The sequence below is a fragment of the Arvicola amphibius genome, chromosome 3 (assembly GCF_903992535.2).
Source record: "Arvicola amphibius chromosome 3, mArvAmp1.2, whole genome shotgun sequence".
NCBI lineage: Eukaryota > Metazoa > Chordata > Mammalia > Rodentia > Cricetidae > Arvicola > Arvicola amphibius.
Genome location: NC_052049.1, coordinates 128,818,600 through 128,842,866, shown reverse-complemented (window position 1 = coordinate 128,842,866; position 24,267 = coordinate 128,818,600). Strand labels below are relative to the sequence as shown.

The window sequence follows — 24,267 nt, the reverse complement described above, 5'->3', positions numbered from 1 at the left end:
AGCACCAATTATTCTCTACATTTTGGACCAGTTGTGCATCTCTGTGATAGTCTCCATATATTCTTTAAAAAAAGCTTCTTTGATGAGACGTGAAAGCTACATTTATCTGTGGCTATACAGCTAAGATTTAGAATAAAGTTAGAGATTAAATTGGTCTGGAAGAATGGGCATAGTAGAGTCCCCTTTAGGGTCTTTGGCTTCTCCAGCAATGTAGACTACTTTCTGTTAAACACACTGAATCTCAAACTTCAAGAAGCTAGAAATCCTAAGGTATCTCCCGTTTTCCCAGACTGGAGCTGTCTGGCACACAGCAGAACCAGTTGCTTGCTTACTGCCTCCAAGGGCACCTTTGGTCTCCCATGGCATTGACTGTGCACTTTGGAAATAGCTGTGGTTTCTAACACAGCGATGCTTCCTCTTCAGGGACTCCAGCCCCTAAGTCTAGTTTCAACAATGACTTGCTCCGTCCCAAGACATGGTTCTAGTTTCTCCCTGTCTAACAGACAGAGTGTTTGCATTTGCACGGGGTTTTTAATGGGCTGTGAGCGGTTGGCTCTGAGCAGGATTCTTGGTTCAGAGCCAGAGCGACTTGAAATGTTTGGGGAAGCCTGTGTTCTGTGGGGAGTTCAGGGCTCACTTCTGCTGCACACATGACCCATGTGAACCAGCAGATGGCTAAGAGTTCTTCCTTGGTGCCACCAGCATGGCTAGAGGGTGGGCTTGTACCTCAGCAAGCAATGTGGGCAGGGCTACCTTCTCCACGAATATCTATCTGGAGCTAGCACTCTCAGATCCAGCCAGAGAATGTTAAGAGTGGCTCCTTTGCTCATTCCAGAAGCAGTGGTGGGAGCTCCTAGTTTGGCTGCATAGAGAGCTTGAGATAGAAATACTTTGCAGGGAGTTTCTCTTTTAGGCATGACCATACCTAAGCCATCCCAGAAAGACAAATCTGCCCTGTGTTGCACTGCCCTGAGGAGATGCCTATCCGCTATTCTAGCCAGTGTGGTGCTGGTGATCAAACCCAGGGGCTTGTGCATGCTTAGCAGGCAATCTCCCATTGAGCTAAGTACCCCCCCCCACGTGATACCCTTATCAACAGCCTGTTATCTTTCTGCTTATAAAACCTTCTTTATGGCCCTCAAATCCTGTTGAGGGAGGTCATCTGTTTGGCTACATCTCTCTTTGCTCAATATCAGCACTTGGGGCACTGGCCAGGATAGTAAGGCACTTTTCAAAGGCTTCCATCCCCCTGCCCGTGGTGAGCACACATTTGCATGTGTGCACACACATGGCCTGTGGCGTCTATTTGGACAATCATCAGAGTGTGGCATTCTGTCTCAAAATATAACATTTTAAATTGTCAAACAATTTTATTACTTAGATTGACATTAGAAATAATTAACATCCGGTAACCCACAAACCTATGAACACCTGACTTTTGACAAGGGAGCTAAAAGTATACAATGGAAGAAAGAAAACATCTTCAACAAGTGGTGCTGGCAGAACTGATTGTCAACCTGTAGAAGAATGAAAATAGATCCATATCTATCACCATGCACAAAACTTAAGTCCAAATGGATTAAAGATCTCAATTATCAATCTGAACACACTGAACCTGATAGTAGAGAAAATGGGAAATAGTCTACAACATATGGGCACAGGAGACCACTTCCTACAAATAACCTCTGTAGCACAGACAATAAGGGCAACATTGAATAAATGGAACCTCCTAAAACTGAGAAGCTTCTGTAAAGCAAAGGACACTGTCATTAAGACAAAAAGGCAACCTACTGATTGGGAGAAGATCTTCACCAACCCCGCAACAGACAAAGGTCTGATCTCCAAAATATATAAAGAACTCAAGAAACTAGACTTTAAAATGCTAATTAACCCAATAAAAAAATGAGGTACTGATCTGAACAGAGAATTCTCAACTGAAGAAGTTCAAATGGCCAAAAGACACTTAAGGTCATGCTCAACCTCCTTAGTGATCAGGGAAATGCAAATCAAAACAACTTTGAGATACCATCTTACACCTGTCAGAATGGCTAAAATCAAAAACACCAATGATAGCCTTTGCTGCAGAGGATGTGGAGTAAGGGGAACACTCATCATTGCTGGTGGGAATGCAAACTTGTGCAACCACTTTGGAAATCAGTGTGGCGGTTTCTCAGGAAATTCGGGATTAACGTACCCCAGGATCCAGCAATACCACTCCTGGGAATATACCCAAGAGATGCCCTATCATACTATAAAAGCATTTGTTCTATTATGTTCATAACAGTATTATTTGTAATAGCCAGAACCTGAAAACAACCTAGATGCCCCTCAATGGAAGAATGGATAAAGAAAGTGTTGAATATATACTCATTAGAGTACTACTCAGCGGTAAAAAACAATGACATCTTGAATTTTGCATGCAAATGGATGGAAATAGAGAACACTATCCTGAGTGAGGTAACCAAGACCCAAAAAGATGAATATGGTATGTACTCACTCATTAGTGGATTCTAGCCATAAATGAAGGACATTGAGCCTATAATTAATGATCCTAGAGAAGCTAAATAGGAAGGTGAACCCCTCCCAAAAAAAAGCCATGTAGTTATCCTCCTGGATATTGGAAGTAAACAAGATTTCCAGGCAAAAATGGAGAGCTTGGGGGTGGGGGTGGGATGGGGGTAAGGGGAGATGGGGAGAGAGAAGTGAGAAGGGGAGGATGGGGAGAACTTGGGGGAATGGGACAGTTGGGATGGAGGAAGAGTGGATATGTGAGCAGGAAAGTATGTATCTTAATTAAGGGAGCCATTTGAGGGTTGGCAAGAGACTGGACTCTAGAGAGTTTCTCAGGTGTCCAAGTAGATGTCCCCAGCTTGTTCCTTGAGCAGCTGAGGAGAGGGCGCCTGAACTGGCCCTATACTATAGCCACTCTGATGAATATCTTGTATACTACCATAGAACCTTCATCTTGCGATGGATGGAGATAGAGACAGAGACCCACATTGGAGCACTGGACTGAGCTCCCAAGGTCCAAATGAGGAGCAGAAGGAGAGAGAACATGAGCAAGGAAGTCAGGGCCGCGAGGGGTGCGCCCACCCACTGTGACAGTGAGGCCGATCTAATGGGAACTCTCACCAAGGCCAGCTGGACTGGGTCTGATGGAGCATGTGATCAAACAGGATTCTCTGAACGTGGCTTACATGGAGAAGCCAAGGACAATGGCACTGGGTTTTGATTTTACTCCATGTACTGGCTTTGTGGGAACCTAGTCTGTTTGGATGCTCACCTTCCTAGACCTGGATGGAAGGGGGAGGACCTTGGACTTCCCACAGGGCAGGGAACCCTGACTGCTCTTTGGACTGGAGAGAAAGGGAAAGGAGGAATGGGGGAGGGGAGGGAAGTGGGAGGAGGGGAAGAGGTGAAAATTTGTAATAATAATAATAATATAATAATAATAATAATATAATAATAATAATAAAAGAAAAAGAAGTAATTAACACTGGGGAAATAGTCACCCCTTTTCTGAATGTTTAGGGACAAAAAAATCTTGTTGAAATTAAGAGTTTAGAAAGATGCCACATGCTTTCTTCTGGGATATCTAGGCCTTTTGGCACACCAATACAACCTGAGTTTGAGCATTCCAGGCCGTGGGCAGCTCTTGGCTGCAGGAGCTGGTAGATTGGAGTTCGAATTATGGCTATACTGTCTCCTAGCAGCCTGACCTTGGTGGATTCCAGCAGCTTCTCTCTGGCTGTATGAAACATTAGGAGAGGAAAGAAACACAGTAGCATGATTTTGTGTATGTGTGATTGTATGTATGACTCTACGGTGTGACTTTGGGTGTGAGACTCTGCTTATGTGTGTGACTGTGGGTGTGATTGTGTGTATATGTGACATGTGGGTGTGATTTTATATGACTGTACATTTGTGACTGTATAACTATGTGTGTGAGAGCATGTGTGCAGGTGTGTATATGAATGTATATGTGTTTGTGATTATTTGTGTGTGTGTCTATGGGAGACTGTTTATATGGGTGACTGTGTGTTTTGTGTATGTGAGTATGTATGCATGTGATGGGCATGTGTGTGTGTGTGATTGTGTATGTGTGTGATTGTCTGTGTGTTCCTTTACATGTACTCACTATTGGCTAGTTTAGCACTCACTGCTCCAGGAACCCTTATGAGGGGTGACATTTAGATTAATGTCCCAGTGATAATAAGGGGCAACTCTGAGGACTAAGTGGAGTTAATAAATATTTGCCACATGGTAGAAGTTTAACAAGCACCAGTTACCTGTCTTTCTTCAAGAGCCAAAGTAGTGTGGCCGGCTAGATGGCTCTGCGGGTAAAGGTGCTGACCCCTAAACTTCACTACCTGGGTTCGATCCCCTGGACTTGTGTGGTTGAAGAGGGGAACAAACTCCCACAGGTTGTCTTCTGATTGATTTCTACACACACACTGGTATGCGTGTGGCCACACCTCCCTACACAAGACAAATATAATAAAAATTTAAGTGAGTAAAATAATCACAGAACCATCATTGAACCACAGGAAAACAGATTTAATGTTTTGTTAGACATGATCGGAAGAGTCTCACAGCAGTTAACTGAATTTTGGAAATAATAGAGTTAGAAAATGCTTTGATAACCCCAAGTTATCATATTTCTTTCAGGAATGGCTGCTGAGTGTTTTTTAAGTTTAGCATTTTCACTTTGATGATGGCTTGAAGATACAGTCATCCTCGAATAATCCAGAAAGTCTTTATTTTGGTGAGAAAGAGTTTAAAGTTGCTTATGCCTCACAGCCCCTAAAGATCTTGCCCTGCAGAGGACACGGATTGTTTCCCTGGCAGCTGTTTTGCCCTGGCTGTAACTTTCTGTTGTCACCCACCAGCAGTACATATGGTGGGACTAGTATTGGTGCTTCTCCACTGAGCATTGTGTAAACTTTGATTAACCTTATGTATCATCCTTCAAAGTAATGGGCTAGTGCTTTAAAATGTGGTCATTTTTGAAAAGAAAAAAGAATTAAATGATGGTCCATCGTGCTCAAACTCAGTGATCTAAGTGCATCCTGTGATTATATTCAATTGTATCTTTGTAGGTTCATCTATCTCCTACATTAATATACTGGAGCTGGGGAGATAGCTCAGTGGATAAATATCTTCATACTTTGCAAGCATGAATTATGGTGGTACATAATATGATCCCAGTGATGGATGATATGATGGGAGAGAGAGCCAGGTGGGTCTCTGGAATCCTGTGAGCCCCCTACCCAGACCTGTATGTCAAAGTTCTAGGCCAGTGAGAGACTCTGTCTCAAAGAAGGTAGAAGGTACATAAGGACTGACACCCAAAGTTAACCTCTGACCTCTACATTGCACACCATGCATTTGCATCCCACATGCAAAACACACACATAAATTGCTTAATATTGTTTATTTTTATTTGTTTTTATATCTGTGTTTATTTTATCGCAGACTTGGTTATAGTTGTGTCAGAGCAATAAGTCTAATAAATTGGTAGCTGGATTTGGCCAACAACCTGAGATATGGTACACAAAAATAGAAATTATAGTAGAATACAGTGATGTATGCTCACGACACTGTGGGTACATAAAGGAGAGAACAATTATCCTCCCTGAGGGGTTAGGGTGGTTCTCAAGGAGGGTGTGAAACTCAGAGTTTGGTAAGTCTTAAAGATAAGCAGGCATTTGTCAGGTGAGGTAAGCTTTGGGGAGAAAGCATTCTGCACTGGAGACTTGGCTGTTAAAAGCTTGCTGTGGTTGAATAAACTCTTAGGAATAGGGATGTTCTGGCCAAAGAGGCTGCAGGGTTAAATGGAGGCCAAGGAGTAAGGGCTCTGGGTAGTTAGATTTGGTTCCAGATGCAAGAAAGACTAGAGAGACTAGCCCATAGGGATCTGGAGGCTGTGGCTTGCAGAAATAATTCTCAAGTAGAGATGGAGTTGTGGGATGGCTGCAGGGCAGATACATGCAAGTGGAAGTGAGAGCTGATTAAGCTACGGGCCAAGAGGATGGGGAGAGATGGAGTCTAGCAATATTCCTGAATAGGACGGGCTGCGATCTGTCCAGCTGGAGGAAGGAGGTTGGTTGGGACTATGTGTTCACCCGGAACACATCACCAAAGAAGGTCATTGCTATAATGACAGCATTTCCCACCAATTTGGATGGGGTGAGTAGATCAACAAGAATGGGTCCCAGGTAGCCAGAGGTCTAGGAGAAGCACCAAGACAGTGTGGTGTCCCAGAGTCAAGGGGAGAGAAAGTTTCATTTATCGAGCATAGCTGGGGGTCAGATCCTGAGGGACTTGCTTTGGAAAGCAGAAGAACTGTTGTTTGGATTGTGAGTTTCTATTATTTAGGCAGAGGGAGCAAGGGGAACAGTAGAGGCCTCATCGATCCCCAGTCAAGTACTGAGCAGAGAAAGGAAGTATTTGACATTTCATAGATAAGCAAGCTTGGTAAGTTTCCATCCATACTTCCATCCATACGTACACCCATACACTCAACATTCGTCCTTTCTATTTTTTTACCCACCCACCTATCTATAGATCCTCCCATCTACTCACCCATCCCTCATTTCAGTCCACCCACCCACCCATCCATTCATCCACTCAGTATTTCCCTAGGGCCCACAAGGTGACAGATTGCATCTGAGATCTTATTAAAGAGAATGTGTTGAATACAAAGATAAAATAAATCATAATCTGCCTCGAGGAGTTTGCAGTGTTGCTGGGAAGATAATTGCTCTGAATATAATTAGTGCCAGGCGTTAAGTGCTTTAAAAGGATGTGTGTGCATAATGACTCTGAAAAATGGGAGAGGGACCATTTGGCATGAATGGAAAATGTTTGTTCACAGATGGGGAGCAGGGAATCCCTTTGAGCTAAGAGGACACCCAGAATGAAGGCCAGAGAAGAGAAGGGGCATGCCCTGCTTCATGTGTGTTGAGAGGACACCCAGAATGAAGGCCAGAGAAAAGAAGGGGCGTGCCCTGTTTCATGTGTGTTGAGTTGGAAGCAGTGATAGAGTTGAGCTAGAAAGGAAGGCTGAGGGAAGGGTTTTTTTTTTGGCTTTTCGAGACAGGGTTTCTCTGTAGTTTTGGAGCCTGTCCTAGGACTAGCTCTTGTAGACCAGGCTGGCCCCGAACTCACAGAGATCCGCCTGCCTCTGCCTCCCGAGTGCTGAGATTAAAGGCGTGCGCACCACCACTGCCTGGTTGAGGGAAGATTTGAAAAGGAGTAGAATATCCTTTAATTTAGATTTCGTCTTTTAGAACATGAGAACCTAGGGGTCACTGCTAAACAAAATAGTAACACAAATCAGGCTTAATTTCAAGAGTAAACTGTGGTGGCATGGGAGTTCTGAGCGTGTGGTGGGAGGGTCTGAGGCAAGGAATCTAGGTGAGGGCCCCTTTTTAATCTGTTTGCTTTTCTCATTGAGCATTTACTCCGTGAATAGTTCTTTATCAGATGTTGACAAAAAGTCCAGGAAAATGCTTTCCATATGACTCTCTCTCTCTCTCTCTCTCTCTCTCTCTCTCTCTCTCTCTCTCTCTCTCTCTCTCTCTCTCTGTGTGTGTGTGTGTGTGTGTGTGTGCGCGCGTGCGTGCGTGCACAGGGATGGCGGGGGGGGGCACGTCAACATTGAATCTCACACTGAACTGGAATGAACTGATTCAGCTAGGCAGGCTGCCGAACAAGCCCTAGGGATCCCCCCTCCCATTTCTGGTGCTAGGTTTATGGCACCTACTGCTTCAACTGGTGGGGGCTGGGGTTCTGAACTCTGGGCGTTGTGCTTGCTCAGGAAGCGCTAAGTGCAGCCATCTCCCCAGGCCCACAGCAGGCCTTTCTTATGAGGTTCTTTCTGATCTTCACGACGTTGCAGCAAGCAGCTGAGCATCAGTCCTTGTGTGAGTAGCCAGATCGCCCAACAGACTCTCTGGCTCGAAGGCTGCCACCACTAAATTGGCCCCTCGGCACTCTTTATTTTGTGCATCGCTCATGACTTTCACCGTCTTGGTTGGGGCAGATAGGCAGCTGCCATTGAGAACACCAGGCCACATGGGCTAACCACCACGCCAGAGAACACACCCAGGCCACGCCAGAGAACACACCCAGGCCATGCCAGAGAACACACCCAGGCCCTTCGTAGTGACATCTGCTTCTGCTTCCCAGTCAGTGCTCAGCAACATGGGGCGGGCTCAGTACCCAGGCACATGCTCCGAGTTAGGATCGAGTTCTAAGGGAAGAAAATTCCCATGTGGCTGGTGATGAAAGAGACAGGTCAGTTTCAGAAGCGGGGAGTGTTTCCTGTGACAGGGATCACATCCAAATATTTACCTCATTGCATCGCTTGCATGATCCCTGCCTTTGAGTTCAGCAGAAATACACCCAGGCCTTCCTTTACATTTTGGAACGAAAGATATCTGCCTGGAGCCTCTTATTTGCCGGCAGGGGAGCTCTAGGCGTAGTCTGGGACTGTCTCCGCTGCTCTCAGGATATTTGGAGCAGATTAATAAGTGGCAAGGGATGTAAAGAGTCTTCCAGGAAAAGCCAGTGTCTGGCAGCAGCAGAAGGGGTGTCTGTCCCAGTCAAATGCAGTCGGCTTGCTGGACCTATAGGGCTGGCTGTCAGAGCCACAGACGTACTAGTCCCATGTCACACAGTAAGTGGGAACAGCCTTGGGTCGACAAGATAGCATCTCCACCCATAGCTTCCTCCAAGTTTGCCCTTCCATCTTTCATTTTTCTGTGGCTCATTGGCGGCTCAACCTCCTTCCCAAGAGAGTATTTTCCAAAGTGTCTTCCTGGTGTATATGCCATGTTAGGTAGGTGGGGGTCTCACAAATGTGTTCCTGTCTTGTGCCGTAGACTGGACTGGCTTCATGGGGAGTGGCAGACGTAGAACTAAGAAGTTTGAAGGTGATAAAATGACGTGGCTGGAATATTTGAGGCTGAAGAAAGTAGCAACAAAGGGTCAAGATCCAAAGCCTGGAGCGTGCTCAGTTTAAACTTCCCTCTTCGAGTCCTGCCTGAGTGTGGCCAGTGGCCAGCAATTCTCCCAGACCAGAGAGATAGTTAGAGAAGCACCTTCTTGGGTTCCTCCCTGAGGGGTTCTTGTTTAAGTTTGTGAGGTGGGTTGTGTTTTAAGTCACCTTGAGGAGTCACCCGTGAGGGACAAGCGCAGAACTAGAAGTGAAAGAACAGGGGTAGACATTATTCTCTAGTGTCTGGTTCAGAGTAGCATGTTCAATAGCATGTGTGTGGGTGAGTGTGGTGGAGTTGAAGGGCCTGAGATTTTAGCTGTCAAGATTCTCCACTGGAGGGCACAGAGAGAATAGAGCACAGCAGATAGAACAGCAGTCTTAAAGCAGCCGACTTGACCCTTGTTTGATGCCTCACGACTGGCGGCATGTCAGGGTCTCCTCTGTACGGTTCTTACTTTAGCTAGCGCTTCCTCTGTCTGTCCTTCTGTTCTTCCTCCTGGCCTCCACTCATTCTCATTCTCAGTTCTCATTCGCTTGGGTTTTGTGTAAATGCATTTCTTCTGTCTGCTTCTGAGATGCCTTTGTAGTGTGTGTTCATGTGCATAATATAACCACTGGAGAGATTTTCACCCAGTTGAGGCCAAGGGGTTTTACTATATTTTTCCTTATCTTTGAGGTGCATTCTCTCTATCCTCTCTTTCTCTCTCTTTCTCCCCCTTCCTCCTTCCTTCCATCCTTCCCTTCATCACCCCTCTATTTCCATCCCCTCTCCTCTCTCCTCTCTCCTCCCCCTCTCCTGTCTCTATGTATGTATGTATATGTGCATATGTGATAAACATGCATGTGGAAACAGAGGTAGGTGTTGGATGCCATCCTTAATCATTCACCACCTTATATTCTGAGACAGGGTCTCTTACTGAACTTAATGCTCTCCAATTTGGTTAGGCTGACTGACCAGCAAGTTCCAGCGATCCTCCCGTCTCTGCCTCTCCAGTACTGAGATTACAGATGTGAGTTGGTTGTCGTGCCTGGATTTTACATAGGTACTGGGGATCAAACTCAGGTCCCTACGCTTCTTTGGCAAGGGACTATTCCACCTTCATAACCCTCTTTGAGGCTCTTATGTTCATTTTGGATTGATATCAAGTTAATATTAATGCTGATAGATAAGATTTGAGCCCTCTTGTGTTGTGTCAGCATGGGCAATCATGATGTGAGATCCAGTCATCTACTTAAAAACACAACAAATTAACAAGACTATAAGTAATGTCCTTGATGGGCATGGCCAGACTGGAGTGTCTCTCTCTCTCTCTCTCCCTCCCTCCCTCCCTCCCTCCCCCCCCCTCTCTCCCAGGTCCCCTGTCCAAGGTCCCCGGTCAAACCCAGCCTAGCTAAGCTGCCCGCTGGTCATCCCGCTGTCCTTTGCCCCTGGATTTCTGAAATTCTCTTCTCTGGTCTCCAACTCCAAGGTGTCTTTTCCTAGTGTTTGCTTTAGGGTGCCAATGTTGTTATGTGGCCGCCCAAACCTCCTCTTTTCATGTCTCTTCTAGAACAAGGCTTTAGAATGTAAGAGACTTTCATATGTGACTCCTCTTCTATGAAGAACAGATGGGAGGCTTCATCTTTAACAAGAGAATTAGAAACTAGTGAAATGGGACATGATTTCAAATTAGTGCCGAAACCAAATACATTCAGAATGATGCCTAGTCAGGGGCTTCCTGGTGGCGAGGAGAAATGTCCAGGGCTTTCTGTGAGCAGTACATCGTCCGCCTTAGTTTAGTCTGTGCCTCTTCCTCCCCACCCCACACAGTCTGTTCTGAATCTTTTCCTCTTTAATCTATTTATTTTTTTATTTATTGAGCAAGCAGTATTGTAACCATGGCTGAAATTTTTGAAATTACAAGAAAACTCCCAGACTCAGCTTTGGTACTAGGTCAGCTGGTTTCATTTTTCCACCCCCCCTTCCAGACTTTGTTCATAGGCGTACAGAACCTTTACATCAGTATAATCATGGTGTAATTTCAAGTTTGTATTTGGCATTTTTTACTTTATATTATATTACAAGACTGTTTATTGCATTGTATTGCTCATGATTACGGTGTTTTGTTGAACCATGAAGCCTAATTTTATTTGGCCATCTTTTTATTTGGCCTTATGGATTTTTCCCTTATACAATGTGGGTGTGGTGGTGTATGGCCAAAATTTCAATACCTAGCCCTCTTGAGGCTCGTGTGTTCAAGACCAGCTATATGGTGTTTATATAGTTCAAGGTGAGGCTGTATAGTGGTACTATCTCAAAACAAAAATTGGGAGGAGGCAGCCATAATGAAATAAACTGACTGAGGTGGAGCTGGTGTTTCCTGTTCTCCAAGCCTAACTATCCTCTGTCCCTGCAGTCTCCGGTCCACTTGGCCTCAGTGTGTGTTCTGGCTTGGTTCCCTCCTCACTCCAGCATAACTACAATCACTGTCTATAGATTCCTCAGTCCAGGCTTCTTTTTTCTCACTGCCACTTCTGACAAATACAGACCAACCACTTTGTGTGTGTGTGTGTGTGTGTGTGTGTGTGTCTGTGTCTGTCTGTCTGTGTCTACATGTCACAGCACATGCTTGTCTGTGTCTACATGTCACAGCACATGCTTGTCTGTGTCTACATGTCACAGCACATGTGTGGAGGATAGAGGACAATAGGAATTGGTTTTCTGCTTCCATTTTGTGGGTTTTAGGGATTGAACTGGGGTTGTTAGACTTGGTGGCAAGTGCCTTTTCCTGAGTTGAGCCTCCTTTCTGGCTTAGTTTGCTTCTCTGATGCTGGGATAGAACACTAACAACCATGGTGGGGGGGGGGGGAGAAGTGTTTATTTCATCTTGTACTTCTGAATCACAGTTCATCACTGAGGTTCAGGAGCTTAAGGCAGGAACTGAATGAAGCAGAAAGTGAGAGGAATATTGCTTATTGGCTTGCTACCCTATGGCTTGTTCAGCCTGCTTTGTTGATGTTTGTGTTGTTAAAATATATAACACCCAGGACCACTTGTCCAGGGTTGGCACCACCCATAGTGGGTTGGTCCCTTCCACATGAGTCATTAATCAAGAAAAATACCCCTCAAAGACATGCCCACAGAATTGATTGGAGGCAGTCCTTTATTTAAGATTTCTTCTTCCCAGAAATGTCTAGGTTTGTGTCAAGTTCACAGAAACAAATCAGCACAGTGGCCAGACCAACCGTGTCTCTTTTGGAAGTCCCCAATAGCTGCTTTCTCTCCTCTAAGACCCGTGCCAGAGGCAGACATGTTTCATTTTATGTCATGTTGGTTAACATTTTATGTGTATACATCTGCCATCATTAAATACCATCTAGAGTTCTTTACTGCAAGCCACAGAAATGGCAAATGCAAGGGAGGCCAGGTTGGGATGAGTCTAGGATGTAGGTAGGATGTGGGTGTAGGTACCATTGAGAGTAACACCACCACAAGAATGGTCTCAGAGCATAGACGACCAAGGAAGCAGCTACTAGAGCAGAGGACCCAAAGCTATTGGTCTCTTGGTCACTTGTGAGGAGATAACAATTCTAGTTGATCTACTCTATCTGCCTTGGCTTCAGCTAGCTGGTCCCCAAATACATTCCCAATGCCTTTTATGCAACACGGAGCCAGATTTCCTAAAAGGCCAAAAGGAAAGGGCTACCAGGTTCACATCCACATGTCTTCCCATGCATGTAGATTTATACACATCTGACTGGCATGAAACAACCTTCCAAATGTAATGTTAGTTCAGGTAGTATTAGTTCAGCTCCCAAACCAGAATACTTGAGGAGTTTCTGTTTCCTTTGGTATTATCACAGCTCCACTGTTGTGTTAAATCGGGACATGATTACCTACTTTTCTCATGTCTTTGAATGACATCCCTTCCTTCCACCCCTATGCTCTGGCTCCTTAGTGAGTTTTCAGAGAGGTTTCATAGTGCTAGGGAGATGGCTCAGTCACTAAAGTGCTTGCCTTGTACACACAAGGACCCGAGTTCTGTCCCCAAAGGCACAGAAAAAGAGCCAGGCATGGTGGAGTGTCTTAGTTATCCCAGTGCTAAGATGGCAGCAATAGATTGATCCCTGGGCTTGCTAGCCAGCACATCCTAGCCAAATTGGGGGATTCTAGGCTAGTGAGAGATCCTGTCTCAAAAAAAGAAGGAAACAAAGTAGATGATATCGTGAGGAACAACACCAAGGTTGAGGTTGACCTTTGGCCTCTATATGTGCATCCATACACATGCATGTATACACACACACACACACACACACACACATACATTGAATTGGGTGGTCTTGTGTGCCAACTTGACACAAGCTAGAGTCATCAAAGGAAGGAGCCTCAGCTGAGAAAATTCATCCTTGAGATCCAGCTGTAAGACATTTTCTCAATTAGTGATCAATGGGGGAGGGTCCAACACATGGTAGGTGGTGTCTTCCCTGGGCTGCTGGTCCCGGGTTCTATAAGAAAGCAGGCTGAGCAAGGCATGAGGATCAAGCCAGTAAGTAGCATCCTCCATGGCCTCTTCATCAGCTCCTGCCTCTAGGATCCTGCACTATTTGAATTGCTGTCCTGACTTCCTTCAGTGATGAACAGCGATGCTGAAGTGCAAGCCTAATTAAAAAACCCTTTCCTCCCCAACTTGCCTTTGGGTCATGGTGTTTTCTTCACAGCAATAGAAACCCTAACTAAGACACGGAGTAGGGGGAGTAGACAGAGAGAGCTCCTATAATGTTACCTCATAGTTTTTAAGAGGAAGAGAACCCCCAAAGGCCCATAGAATCTTGTCTGATATATCTTTCCCTGGACTCTAGCCCTCACCCCACGGGAGACACAACATATTCTCCAGAGAAGGGTCTCCATATGGTATTTGCACTCTGGGTGTGTCCATTCTTTAGCTGTTATCCTACCCTTCCTGTTCACGTCCTTGAAAACCCTGGTGGAGTGGAGAGGGTGCCGCTTTGATCTATGGTTTGGTCTGCTTCTGAAGCATTGTAAGACTTTGAACTCATGCCATCTGTCCTCCTACTAAAAGGGACATAGGAGCATGGTACCTGCCCCTGCTAGGCGGAAGTGTCACTTAGTCACCCAACAACCCTGGTGAAGTGGCATTAAAGGTCATCCATTTTTGAAGCTTCAGCCACTGGACCACGCCATTGTTCAATGACTGATGCAAAGTGGGAATGAGAGCCGCAGAAATGCATCCCATGGGGATCAGGCTCTGGGTTGTGTTGATCAGTTTCAGCATATGAGGATGTGTTTGTCGTCCCTCCCCTTTGCCCTTCCTGTCGCCACCCTCTGGTTTTCCCCTGGTCTTTCAGAGGGGGCTCGTGCCTTTTCCAGAGATGCTGATGCCGTTCCTGTGGACAGCAGTGCCCACTGCTGCCCTTGCACCCGTTTGCTGCTCCTTTCCACAGTGGAGATGGTGTTTGCTGTGTGCTTGCTCCTGTTTTCCTTTTCTGATCATTTGAGTATTTTTATCAAAATTTTCCTTAGGAACCACCAGTCTCAGGGGACAAGGTCATTTAAAAGTAATCACTCCAGGTTTAGTGAGCTTCTTTCTGCTCAACTGTGCACACCACACCTCAGGTGAGTCCAGACATGACTGGACTCGCCACGGGACCTTTCCTGGCTATCTGCAAGCTGGTAGAAATTTTGCTAACACTGTAACGTGTTTGATTTCTCCAGGGTAGATGACAGACAATAGCTGTTCTGGATGTTCAGTTAGATAATACAACTAAAACAATTAGCCCTTTGGTTGGCCTGGGTTCTGCACTGAATAGCTGGTGGTTGTTATTCCTGTAATTGCTAAACATATTCTAATAGGTCTGGCCTTGCAGCTGCCTGCGATATCCACGATCCCCTGGGGCAGCCAGCTGGTGATATGAAGCTGGTAGTGTTGGGCAGGTGGGTGTTGGAGCCACAGTGGTTTCTGCTCTTTTCATTCCTGTCACTCTGCTTGGCATGGAAAGATTTTCCAGTTGGGCCCTCTGGTTAACAAAGCCAGAGAACTCTTAAGTCATATTAAATAAAAAAAATGCACATGAAATTGCAGCATTGAAGATCAGATCTTGTCAAATAGGAAGTTTTTCTAATGCTTCGACCTAATGCTTAAAGAGAGGTAGCTGTGAACAGATTTCTTATATTATCCTACTTTTTGTTTTGTGTTTTAACAGTTAACATGCTATAAAAACTATTTTAACAAATGTAAATTGGCCTCATTCTAACAGGAAAATTATATTCCATTGTAGTAAGGAAACTTTTCATCTGGTTGGGCTCTTTAGGATGTGTCTAGACTCTTCATATTGTTTCCAGTTTGTTCTTTTCATATCATGATGTGATAGCCATTCTTGTATATGCATGTGTAACATGTATGCAACGTTATGTGATAGTTTGAGTATAGCTAGCATAGACTATGGAAGGTAGATTGCCCTATTAAAACCCAGCTCCAGAGTGTGTGGCTGGGCTTTCACGATGGGGAGTAGTGGAATTTCAGGTCACTCGCTGTAGAATTACACCTATAAATTTGAGAATTCACGCCAGTAGAATAGGATGGAATGTGGTTTCATTTTTCCTTCCCACCAGGATCTTGCCCAATTTGGCAACTAGATGCTAAATTAGGGAGGGATTAGTTGAGGGAAGTGGTCCCCTGTGTAGTAGCTCCATGTCTAATGGAATGTTACAGAATGTGTAGTGGTTATCTGTTACCGAGCGATTGGGAAGGGACAGAGAGCATCTATCCCCACGGGCATCAGAAACGCCTTCCTGTCTTTGTTCCTTTATCCCTAACTATCATTGTGCTAGGAAAACCATACAAATGGAATTACCCCTCCTTTTGCTTCTGTTTTCCACCGACAGAACAGGCAGGGTGGCGGTATCTTACAGGGGGGAAATGCCCAGGAGACTAGGGAAGTGGAGAACTTACCTGATTGTAGGCTGCTCTGTGCATCTCATTAGCCTGACCCCATAGCACATCCCACAGTTTCTTGGGACCTCCGTTTCTCTGAACACATGACCTGGTGGTGGTAGCCTCTGTCCTGCCAGGAGCTGACTTATGTGTGTGAGTGTGTGTGTGTGTGTGTCCTATAGGGAGAAGGCTCCCATCAGAGACACTGGTATCCTTTCCTGCCTTGTCCCAGCACTCCAATGCTCTGTTTATTTGAACAAATCACTACAGATTTGATGGCATAAAACAGCAGAGGTGACTTCCCTCACTGTTCCGCAGGCCAGATGTTACCAGTTATGTGTACTTTCCCCAATCCCCAGGTGGAGACCCCTTCTGTGCTTTAGCGTCTGGTGGTTTCAGGTCTCCGTGGCTTTGACCACATCCCTGTGCTCATTGCCTTCTCCTCAGGGCTCTGTCTTCTCTGCTTCACTGGACCCCAGCCCTTATGTCTTTGCCTGTTCTGTATTTATAAACAGGAGAAAACCCTTCTCTCTGGGCGCTCAGTGTGGTGGGTCTGAGCTCATGTGCTCTGTCTGAGGTCAGAACCAGCGTCCTCTAGTCAGCAGCTGTCAGTCACCACTCAGACTTGCCTCCTCTGTCTGTCTTGTTCTTGCTTTGTCCCTGTCTGCAGCTGGATCACCCACATCACCTCTACCCTTGCTTTGGTTCTCCTGATGTAGCTTCCCTAAATCAGTTCGTCAGTTCCAGCTGAGGTAGCTGACTTCAGCGTGACAAACCCCTTGCTCCTCTGCTTGACTATTGCTTTTATCTCATCCTGCTCGAGTTACTTCCAGAACCTTCAGGAGCCAATGTGAGCTATAAAGATGGTCTGAGAAACTCCACAGTTTGTTAAATGAAAGTGACCCCGATTATACATCAGTAGCTTCACGGTGACTGATGACCTGAGGCTAGAGCTAAGCTTAAGAGCTAAGCCCTGCATTTCAGTGACCACGGGGACAGCTGGAGTACTTACTCATGCTTGTTAGTCAGGTTCCTGACCAGTTCTCACAGCTACCTTGTGAGGCAGGCTTAGTCCCATCACTCATGGGTGACATCACACGGGCACCTGGTGGCATCCTGGGAGTCAGCCTTGTCAAGTTTGTTCCAGATAATCCTTTGGTGACCTTTGAACTGGCAAAATCCAAGGTCAGTCAAAACACAAATGAATGAAAGCCATCTGTAGGCATCTTGGCACTGCATAGATAAGCCCATGGCTTGTTGAAAAGAATCCATGTTCTATAGAAAGCCATAGATTTGCTCCAAGGATAGGAAAGATGTTTGAGGAGGATGCTTTGGAAGGCCATGTCTGCTGGGAGGAGAGCAAGTGCCAGAACTCGAACGTTTTGAGACCTGTTTATGTCTGAATACAGTACAGTGACTGGGGACTAGCCACACCGTGTTTCTGAGCCTCCGTTTCCCTTCCATACAAGGATATTGGTGGATAGGCACAAGACTCAGACTGTGGGGACTGGAGAGATGGCTCAGCGGTTAAGAGCACTGGCTGCTCTTGCAGAGGTTCTGAGTTCAATTCCCAGCAACCACATGGTGGCTCACAACCATCTCCAATGAGATCTGGTGCTCTGTTCTAACCTGCAGGCATACACACACAGCACTCAAGACATAAATAAGTAAAACAAAATTTAAAAACAGACTCAGATTGTACATACAATTAGAGTTTAGTAGGTTCTTATGAGTCACAGCTCTGCTGGAAAGCCCTTGTTTCTCAAGCCTCCTACTCCCTCCATCCAGCCAGCCAAGGCAGCCAGTCGTCCTAGGAGCCTTCTCATGGTGTATTGACAGCATTATTGACAGCATAACCTGCTGTGGTTATGCCGCTCATATGGACCTGGGTGCTTTCCTCTCTGTCGTCAGGGCCTGATGTGCTTAGCTTGCTAGCTTGCTACACTCTGAGATCTTCTGGGGAAAAAGTCTCAGTAAAGAGTTGTAAGGATCAGCTTGGCCTGTGGGCATGTCCAAGGAGGGTTTTTTTTTTCTTTTTCAAATTCATCTATTTATTTTACATCCTGGAGGCAGCCTCATCTCTTATCCTGCCCTCCTAGTCCCTCTCCCCCATTCCCTCCCTCCAACACTGCAATCCTCCTCCTCTTCCATCTCCATCCAGAAAAGGGCAGGTCTCCTAGAGTATCAATAAAACATAGCATATCAACTTACAATAAGACTAAGCACCTCCCCAATGTATTAAAGCTGGGCAAGTATAAGTAGGGTCCAAGAAGCCAGTAAAAGAGTTGGAGACAGCCCTTGTCCGTGATATTAGCAGTCCCACAAGAGGACCAAGTTACACACCTATAACATGTATGCAGAGTACTTAGGTCAGTCTTATGCGGGCTCCCTGGTTGTCGGTTCAGTCTCTGCAAGCCCCTATGAGGCCCGGTTAGTTGATTGTGTGAGCTTTCTCATGATGTCCTTGACCCCAAGGAAGGTTTTCCTGATTACATTAGCTGAAATAGGATGACCGAGCCCACTATGGAGGGCGCTATACCTGAGTCTGGGCCCCCAGGCTGTATAAGAATAGGGAAAGTAAGCTTGGTAGCACACGTGCCTGCATTAATTCATTTTTCTCCACTCTTGAGCGTTGGTATGATGTGATTAGCTGCTTCACATTCCTGCTGTAATAATCCCTGTAATGATGCCCCTGGAGTTCTGGACCTAAAACAAGCCTATTCTCCCCTAAATTGCTTCTGGTCAGGTGTTTTATCACAGCAGCAGGGAATGAAAGGGAGACTGCCTGATTCTGAGCCAGGTATACAGCTGGTGCTCAGAATGTGTCTGTGTTGAGGGGAAAACATAGCTGTCTCTTCAGTGGAAAGAAGAGAGAGTTTATTCTGGAGGCAAATGTAAGTGGCCATGGTCCAGAAAAACAGACTCAGGTTATCCCAAACACTATGTTCAAACATATATCATGTTTTTATAGTAACAGGGGGGAAAAACAAGGTAAATTTAAAATGCATTGTTGGGAGCATCAGTAGGTGGGTTACAGCCACATTTCTGCTATAAGCCTAAGGTGGAAGCTAAAAAGGATTTGCTCCAAGGATGTGAGGTCAAATCCAAAGGCAAGCAAGAATGTCTATTAAGGGGACTAATAGGGAACCCAAGGTAATTTGGGGTCTGGCATTGCAACATTCCAGCTCTCCATAATCACAGAAGTTCAAGTCTGTCTGTCAACCTTGCAGAACCTTTAACACGTGTGCAGCAGTTTTTCTTGGAACTTCAGTTCACGTCTGCAGAACAGAGGAGCCTCTCTGGAGCGACTTTTAGCTCAGCACCTAGCATGGCAGGTCTCTGGAAAGACCAGCTCAACAAAGGGTGGAATTGCTCTGGCTGGAGCTTGCACGCTGCGATGTTTCCCACTTCTGGTGTGTATGGGAGCAAAAAAATGGTCATGACTGCTTGCTAACACGTTCTTAATGCCAAACTTCCCTATGCACAGACAACCTCATTTATGACCTAGAAGGCGGTGGGACCATTCTCTTACCAAATGCACTGGTGTCGGAGGCTTGGAAACTTCCTAGTCATGCTTAGGAGGAGGTAGTAGGGGTGTGTGTGTGTGTGTGTGTGTGTGTGTGCATGTGTTCCGGCAGCCTGGCTCTGGGGCACAGCCTCCAAACTGTTCCAGCCATTACTTTTCCTTCAGGGAGATGGAGAAATTTCCCTGCAGCTAAAGGGAGTCCAGGTCTTCTAGTTTAGAGGGAGGCATCTGGCTGGAAGTTGAAGAGCGGGACTCCTGAAGACTCCATACCTGCTCTTTGAGACCACAACTCACGTATTAGCTACCTCCCTCATTAGCTACCACCCATAAAAGCAACTTCATGAAAGGTTTCTTTGGCTCATAGTTTGAGGGTGCAGCCTACCATGGTGGAGAGGGGGAAATCGGCTGTATCATGGGTGTAGTCAGAAAGCAGAGCGGGATCAATGCTGCTCCCAGGCCTGCTTTCTGAGTTTTGTCAGCAACCCCAGGCTATGGCATAGTGCCGTCCTTGCATAGAGTGGGTTTTCCTACTGTATCTTATAATCTAGAGAAACTCTCACAGATAAATCCAGAAGTGTATTTCCATGGTGATTCTAAATCCAGTCAAGTTGATAGTAAAGATGAGTCATTACAGTGCTCAGAGCTAGCCTGCACTGTGACTCTCCTGGCTCCTGGGCACTTTAGCTGTCTCTTAGGACTGAATTAGTATAGATTGTGACCCAGGCTGAATTATATGCATTCAGTTTTGAATCTTAATTGTACCCTGTGTCTACATGGATCCAGGAGAGAAACTAACCCTGTCCCAAGTGTCTCAGGTTCAGGTCCCTTAATATCCTTTGTCTCTGCAGGTCCCACAACGGATGGCCGTGGCAGAGGGAACCCCAGAGGACAGTGGTGGTGGCTCTCCAGGAGTTTGGGGCTCCTGGGGCCCCTGGTCTGCCTGTTCGCGCAGCTGCAGTGGCGGTGTGATGGAGCAGACACGGCCCTGTTTGCCCAGCTCCTACCGCAGTCGTGGAGGTTCGCGACCCGGTGGCCCTACACTGTCCTTCACTGGCCATGTCGTGTCAGCCGTACGCACCTCAGTACCACTGCATCGAAATCGTGAGGAGCAACGTGCCACGGCTGGCTCCGACGCCAGCCGCCCAGGCCCTACAGTGGTGCGAGGTAGCCGCCACCCACAGGCCCGGGGCCGAGAACCCTCAGAGAGAAGGTATGTGCACACCATAGTCCCTGTGTCTGTCCCTGCCTTGACAACAGGGTAGCCTCTACATTGATTGTGCAGAATGAGAGGAATTCTTACCACAGCCCCTTCTGTGCATAAATGGCCTGTGGGGGCCGGTGGAGACCATAGCACGGCATCCGGTGTGATTCCTCAGACCAAGTCTACCCTTCAGTTTTTTGAAAAAAAAAAAAAGTCCCTTGCTTACCAGAAACTCACGATTTGGCTAGACTGGCCAATCAGGAGCCTTCAGGATACCGGCCTCCTCCTCCCCAGCTACACCTAGCTTTGCTCCCCCCACCCCTACCTGTGTTCTTAGGAGTGGAACGTGGGTCCTCCTCCTTGCATACAATTATTTTATTGACTGAGCCACTTTCCCAGCCCCCACATAGCTTTTTACTGGTTTTACAGCTTCTACAGTCCCAAGGCCACTCCTATCTGGCTCTTTGATTGAAAATTAATTCTCAAAGTGAAGGTGTAGATGAAGGCTGCTCGTTTGTTTCCCAGCCATCCAGACCAGAATAATCACACAAAAACTATATCAATTGTAACACTGCTTGGCCACTGACTCAGGTGTATGTCTAGCTAGCTCTTATATCTTAAATTAACCCATTTCTATTAAACTATGTATCACTACAAGGCTGTGACATACCGGTAAGTTTCCAACATTTTTCTCCTTCAGCAGCTACATGGCATCTATTTGACTTTGCCTACACACACACACACACACACACACACACACACACACACAGACACTGTCTGTCTATCTATCTATCTATCTATCTATCTATCTATCTATCTATCTATCTATCTAATCTATCTGTCTCTGTTCAAATTTCCTGCCTGGCTTTACTCTGCTAAGCCATTGGCCAAAGGAGCTTTATTCATCAACCAATAAAAACAACACATATACAGAAGGACATCCCACATCATGGAGAAAATTCTGAGAAGCCATTAGATGTCACACTTCAGGGAGATCTGAGAAGGTATGAAAAGAGGAGGAGACTCTCTTTTTTGTGTGTGCTGATTAGACACAAGCTAAAGTTACCTGAAAGGAGAAATTGCCTCCATCAGATCTGACTGTAGGTCATTTTCTTAATTAGTGATTGATGGAGGAGGGCCCATCCCATTGAAAGTGGAGCCACTCCTGGGCTGGTGGTCCTGGGCTGGATAAGAAAGCAGGCTGAGCAAGCCATGGGGAACAAGCCAGTGAGCAGCAGCCCTCCATGGTCTCTGCATCAGTTCCTGCCTCCAGGTCCCTGCCCTGCTTGAGCTCCTGCCCTCACTGGTTTGATGATGAACTGTTATCTGGAGCAGTGAGTGAAACAAACCCTTTACTTCCCAAGTTGCTTTGGGTCATGATGTTTTACCATAGCAATAGTAATCCTAATTGAGATACTTAGGTCCCAAGATGGCACCACTGTGTTGGAAAGAGGTGGGGAGCTAGAAATCACTAGTCACAGGCTGTGTTGAGTTAACGAGAGAACAAAACACAGAGACTTGCTCAACAATGAGGTCTCCTAAAAAGACCTATTAATTACAGTACCAAGTGACATACCAATAGGGATGGGGAAATCTCACCTACATGAAGAGCTATAGGCAATTAATGACTGTTGAGAGGGGAGAATCAGTCCTTTCCAGGAATGAGACTGCCTGATAGACTATCCAATCCTGGGAGGTCAGCTCCAAATACATATGAACAATACATATGGACTCAGTGGGAGATATACATATGTATATACGTACATACATACATACATACACAAATATAAACAAGAATAAGAAAGAGAATATGGATTTCAGAGGGAGTCTGGGGACGCAGAACACAGGAAGAATTGGAAGGGAAAGATGGACGGGTACAAATGATGAGAATACAGTACTCGTGTATGAAATTCTCAAAAAAAATAAAAAACAAAACAAAACAGGTATATAAAGAGCTAATCCATACTGCCAGTATTTGGATGGGTCACATTTTTGGAATCTTAGCTGCCCCCAAGCTGTGATTACGGAATCCTGTAATAGTAAATATTTTTCTAGGAAGTTTCTAGGATGTATTTTCAATAGGTCATGGGACTGTGGATGCTTCTTTTCAGAAGCTCAGGCCTTAAGGTCTCCTGTCTTCCTCCTCACTATGGCCCCCCAGCAGAGTTCCCCTATCTGAGATACCTATGACACTTTGTGATTTAATTGTTTATTTATGTGTATTGTGCATGTGTGTGAACCATGTGTACCCAGAAGCAGAGGATGCGGTTGACATTGGGTGTCCTGCTCCAGCCCTCTGAGCCTGCTTCTTTGAAGCAGTCCTTCACTGCACCTGAAGCTAGGCTGGTGGTGACTAAGACCCAGCCAACCTCCTGTCTTTGCCCCTCACAATGCTGAGATCACATACAGGGCCAAGCCCAACTTCTCATGTGAGAACTGAGTATTTGAACTCAGATCATTGTGCTTTCAAAGCAAGCCCTCTTACCCATTGAGCCATTTCCCCAGACTACCACTGTGTTCTAGAACACAGAACTGTCTATGTTTAAGAGAGAGAATTCGAGATGAATTTCACATATGTTTAACATTCCCTGTATGATCTGGCATTGCCTTCATGACCAAACCCTGAATTATTTCTCCAAGGAACCATGAATGCTCCCACCAAATAGGATAACAATAAGACTCTAAATAGCCTAAACCAGTGAAGATCAGGTTTCCTGCCCAGTGAGTATTGTCACCAAAGCATAATAAAAAGACAGAGCCAGAAGCTTGCTTTTTGGAACTCTTGATTTCAAAACTGAGGTGAGGTCATCCCTAAGGTTCGTTGCATGCCCATTGCTCACCAGGTGCTGCTCTTGCTGCCTTCTGCTGACATCTGAGACAGGCGCTAATATTTTCCTAAAGGGGAGGACATAGAGGTTTGCCTGAGATGGGTGCTTTCCCCAAGGCTCCAGAAGCAGTGGATGGAGTCAGGATTTGCATCAAGGTGGTGGTAGCTCTACGGAGTTGATAAAGCCGAGATGATAATACAGTCGGTGTCTGGGGACTGAGGAGTTTGAGTGACAGCCCGGAGTTGTAGAGCCAGTCAGTAAGGTGAAATCTGAAGGTGTGCTGTTAGACTGCTTACGGTGCTCAGGTCTGTTGGGGGCACCAGCTTTGGGGCTAGAAACCTGGGAATGGGAGGGAGGTACTGGGTGGAAAGGGGACTCTGGGGTTGAGCTTCTAGGAGATCTGCCAGGAGGTGCAGGCTCTGTGCGCCTCCTGACCATGCTGCAGACATTCTGCTGAGCATTTGATAGCAGGGTACCTTTGCTCGTCTAACTTACTGGCAAAGGGTCAGTTACTGCTTACTGTGAGGTTCCTACTCGGTGTTTGTCATGCTCTTGTAATTTGACGGTTTCAGATGAAACAATCCAAATATTAGCTGGGAGGCCTGTGCTTGCTGAGGAATGCTGGCCTCGTCCCGACAGATGCAGTCCACGTTTGCTTATATTCATCAGTCATTAGGCACTCACACCGTGTATCTAACCCCAAGGAGGAATGTCAGCATGGTCCATGGAGAGCTGACCACTCTGTTCTCTGTTGTGGGCTGGAGATTTGAGGCGGA

The 24,267-nt window shown here is 46.0% G+C and overlaps 1 protein-coding gene across 1 annotated transcript in view; it reads left to right on the top strand.

The window, feature by feature from the left end:
* Positions 1-24,267, top strand: part of Thsd4 (thrombospondin type 1 domain containing 4) — a 573,246-nt gene that overhangs the window by 72,258 nt on the left and 476,721 nt on the right. Inside the window, exon 4 of the mRNA XM_038322684.1 lies at positions 20,311-20,672. Coding sequence (XP_038178612.1) covers positions 20,311-20,672 — 362 coding nt within the window. The remainder of the gene's footprint in view (positions 1-20,310; positions 20,673-24,267) is intronic.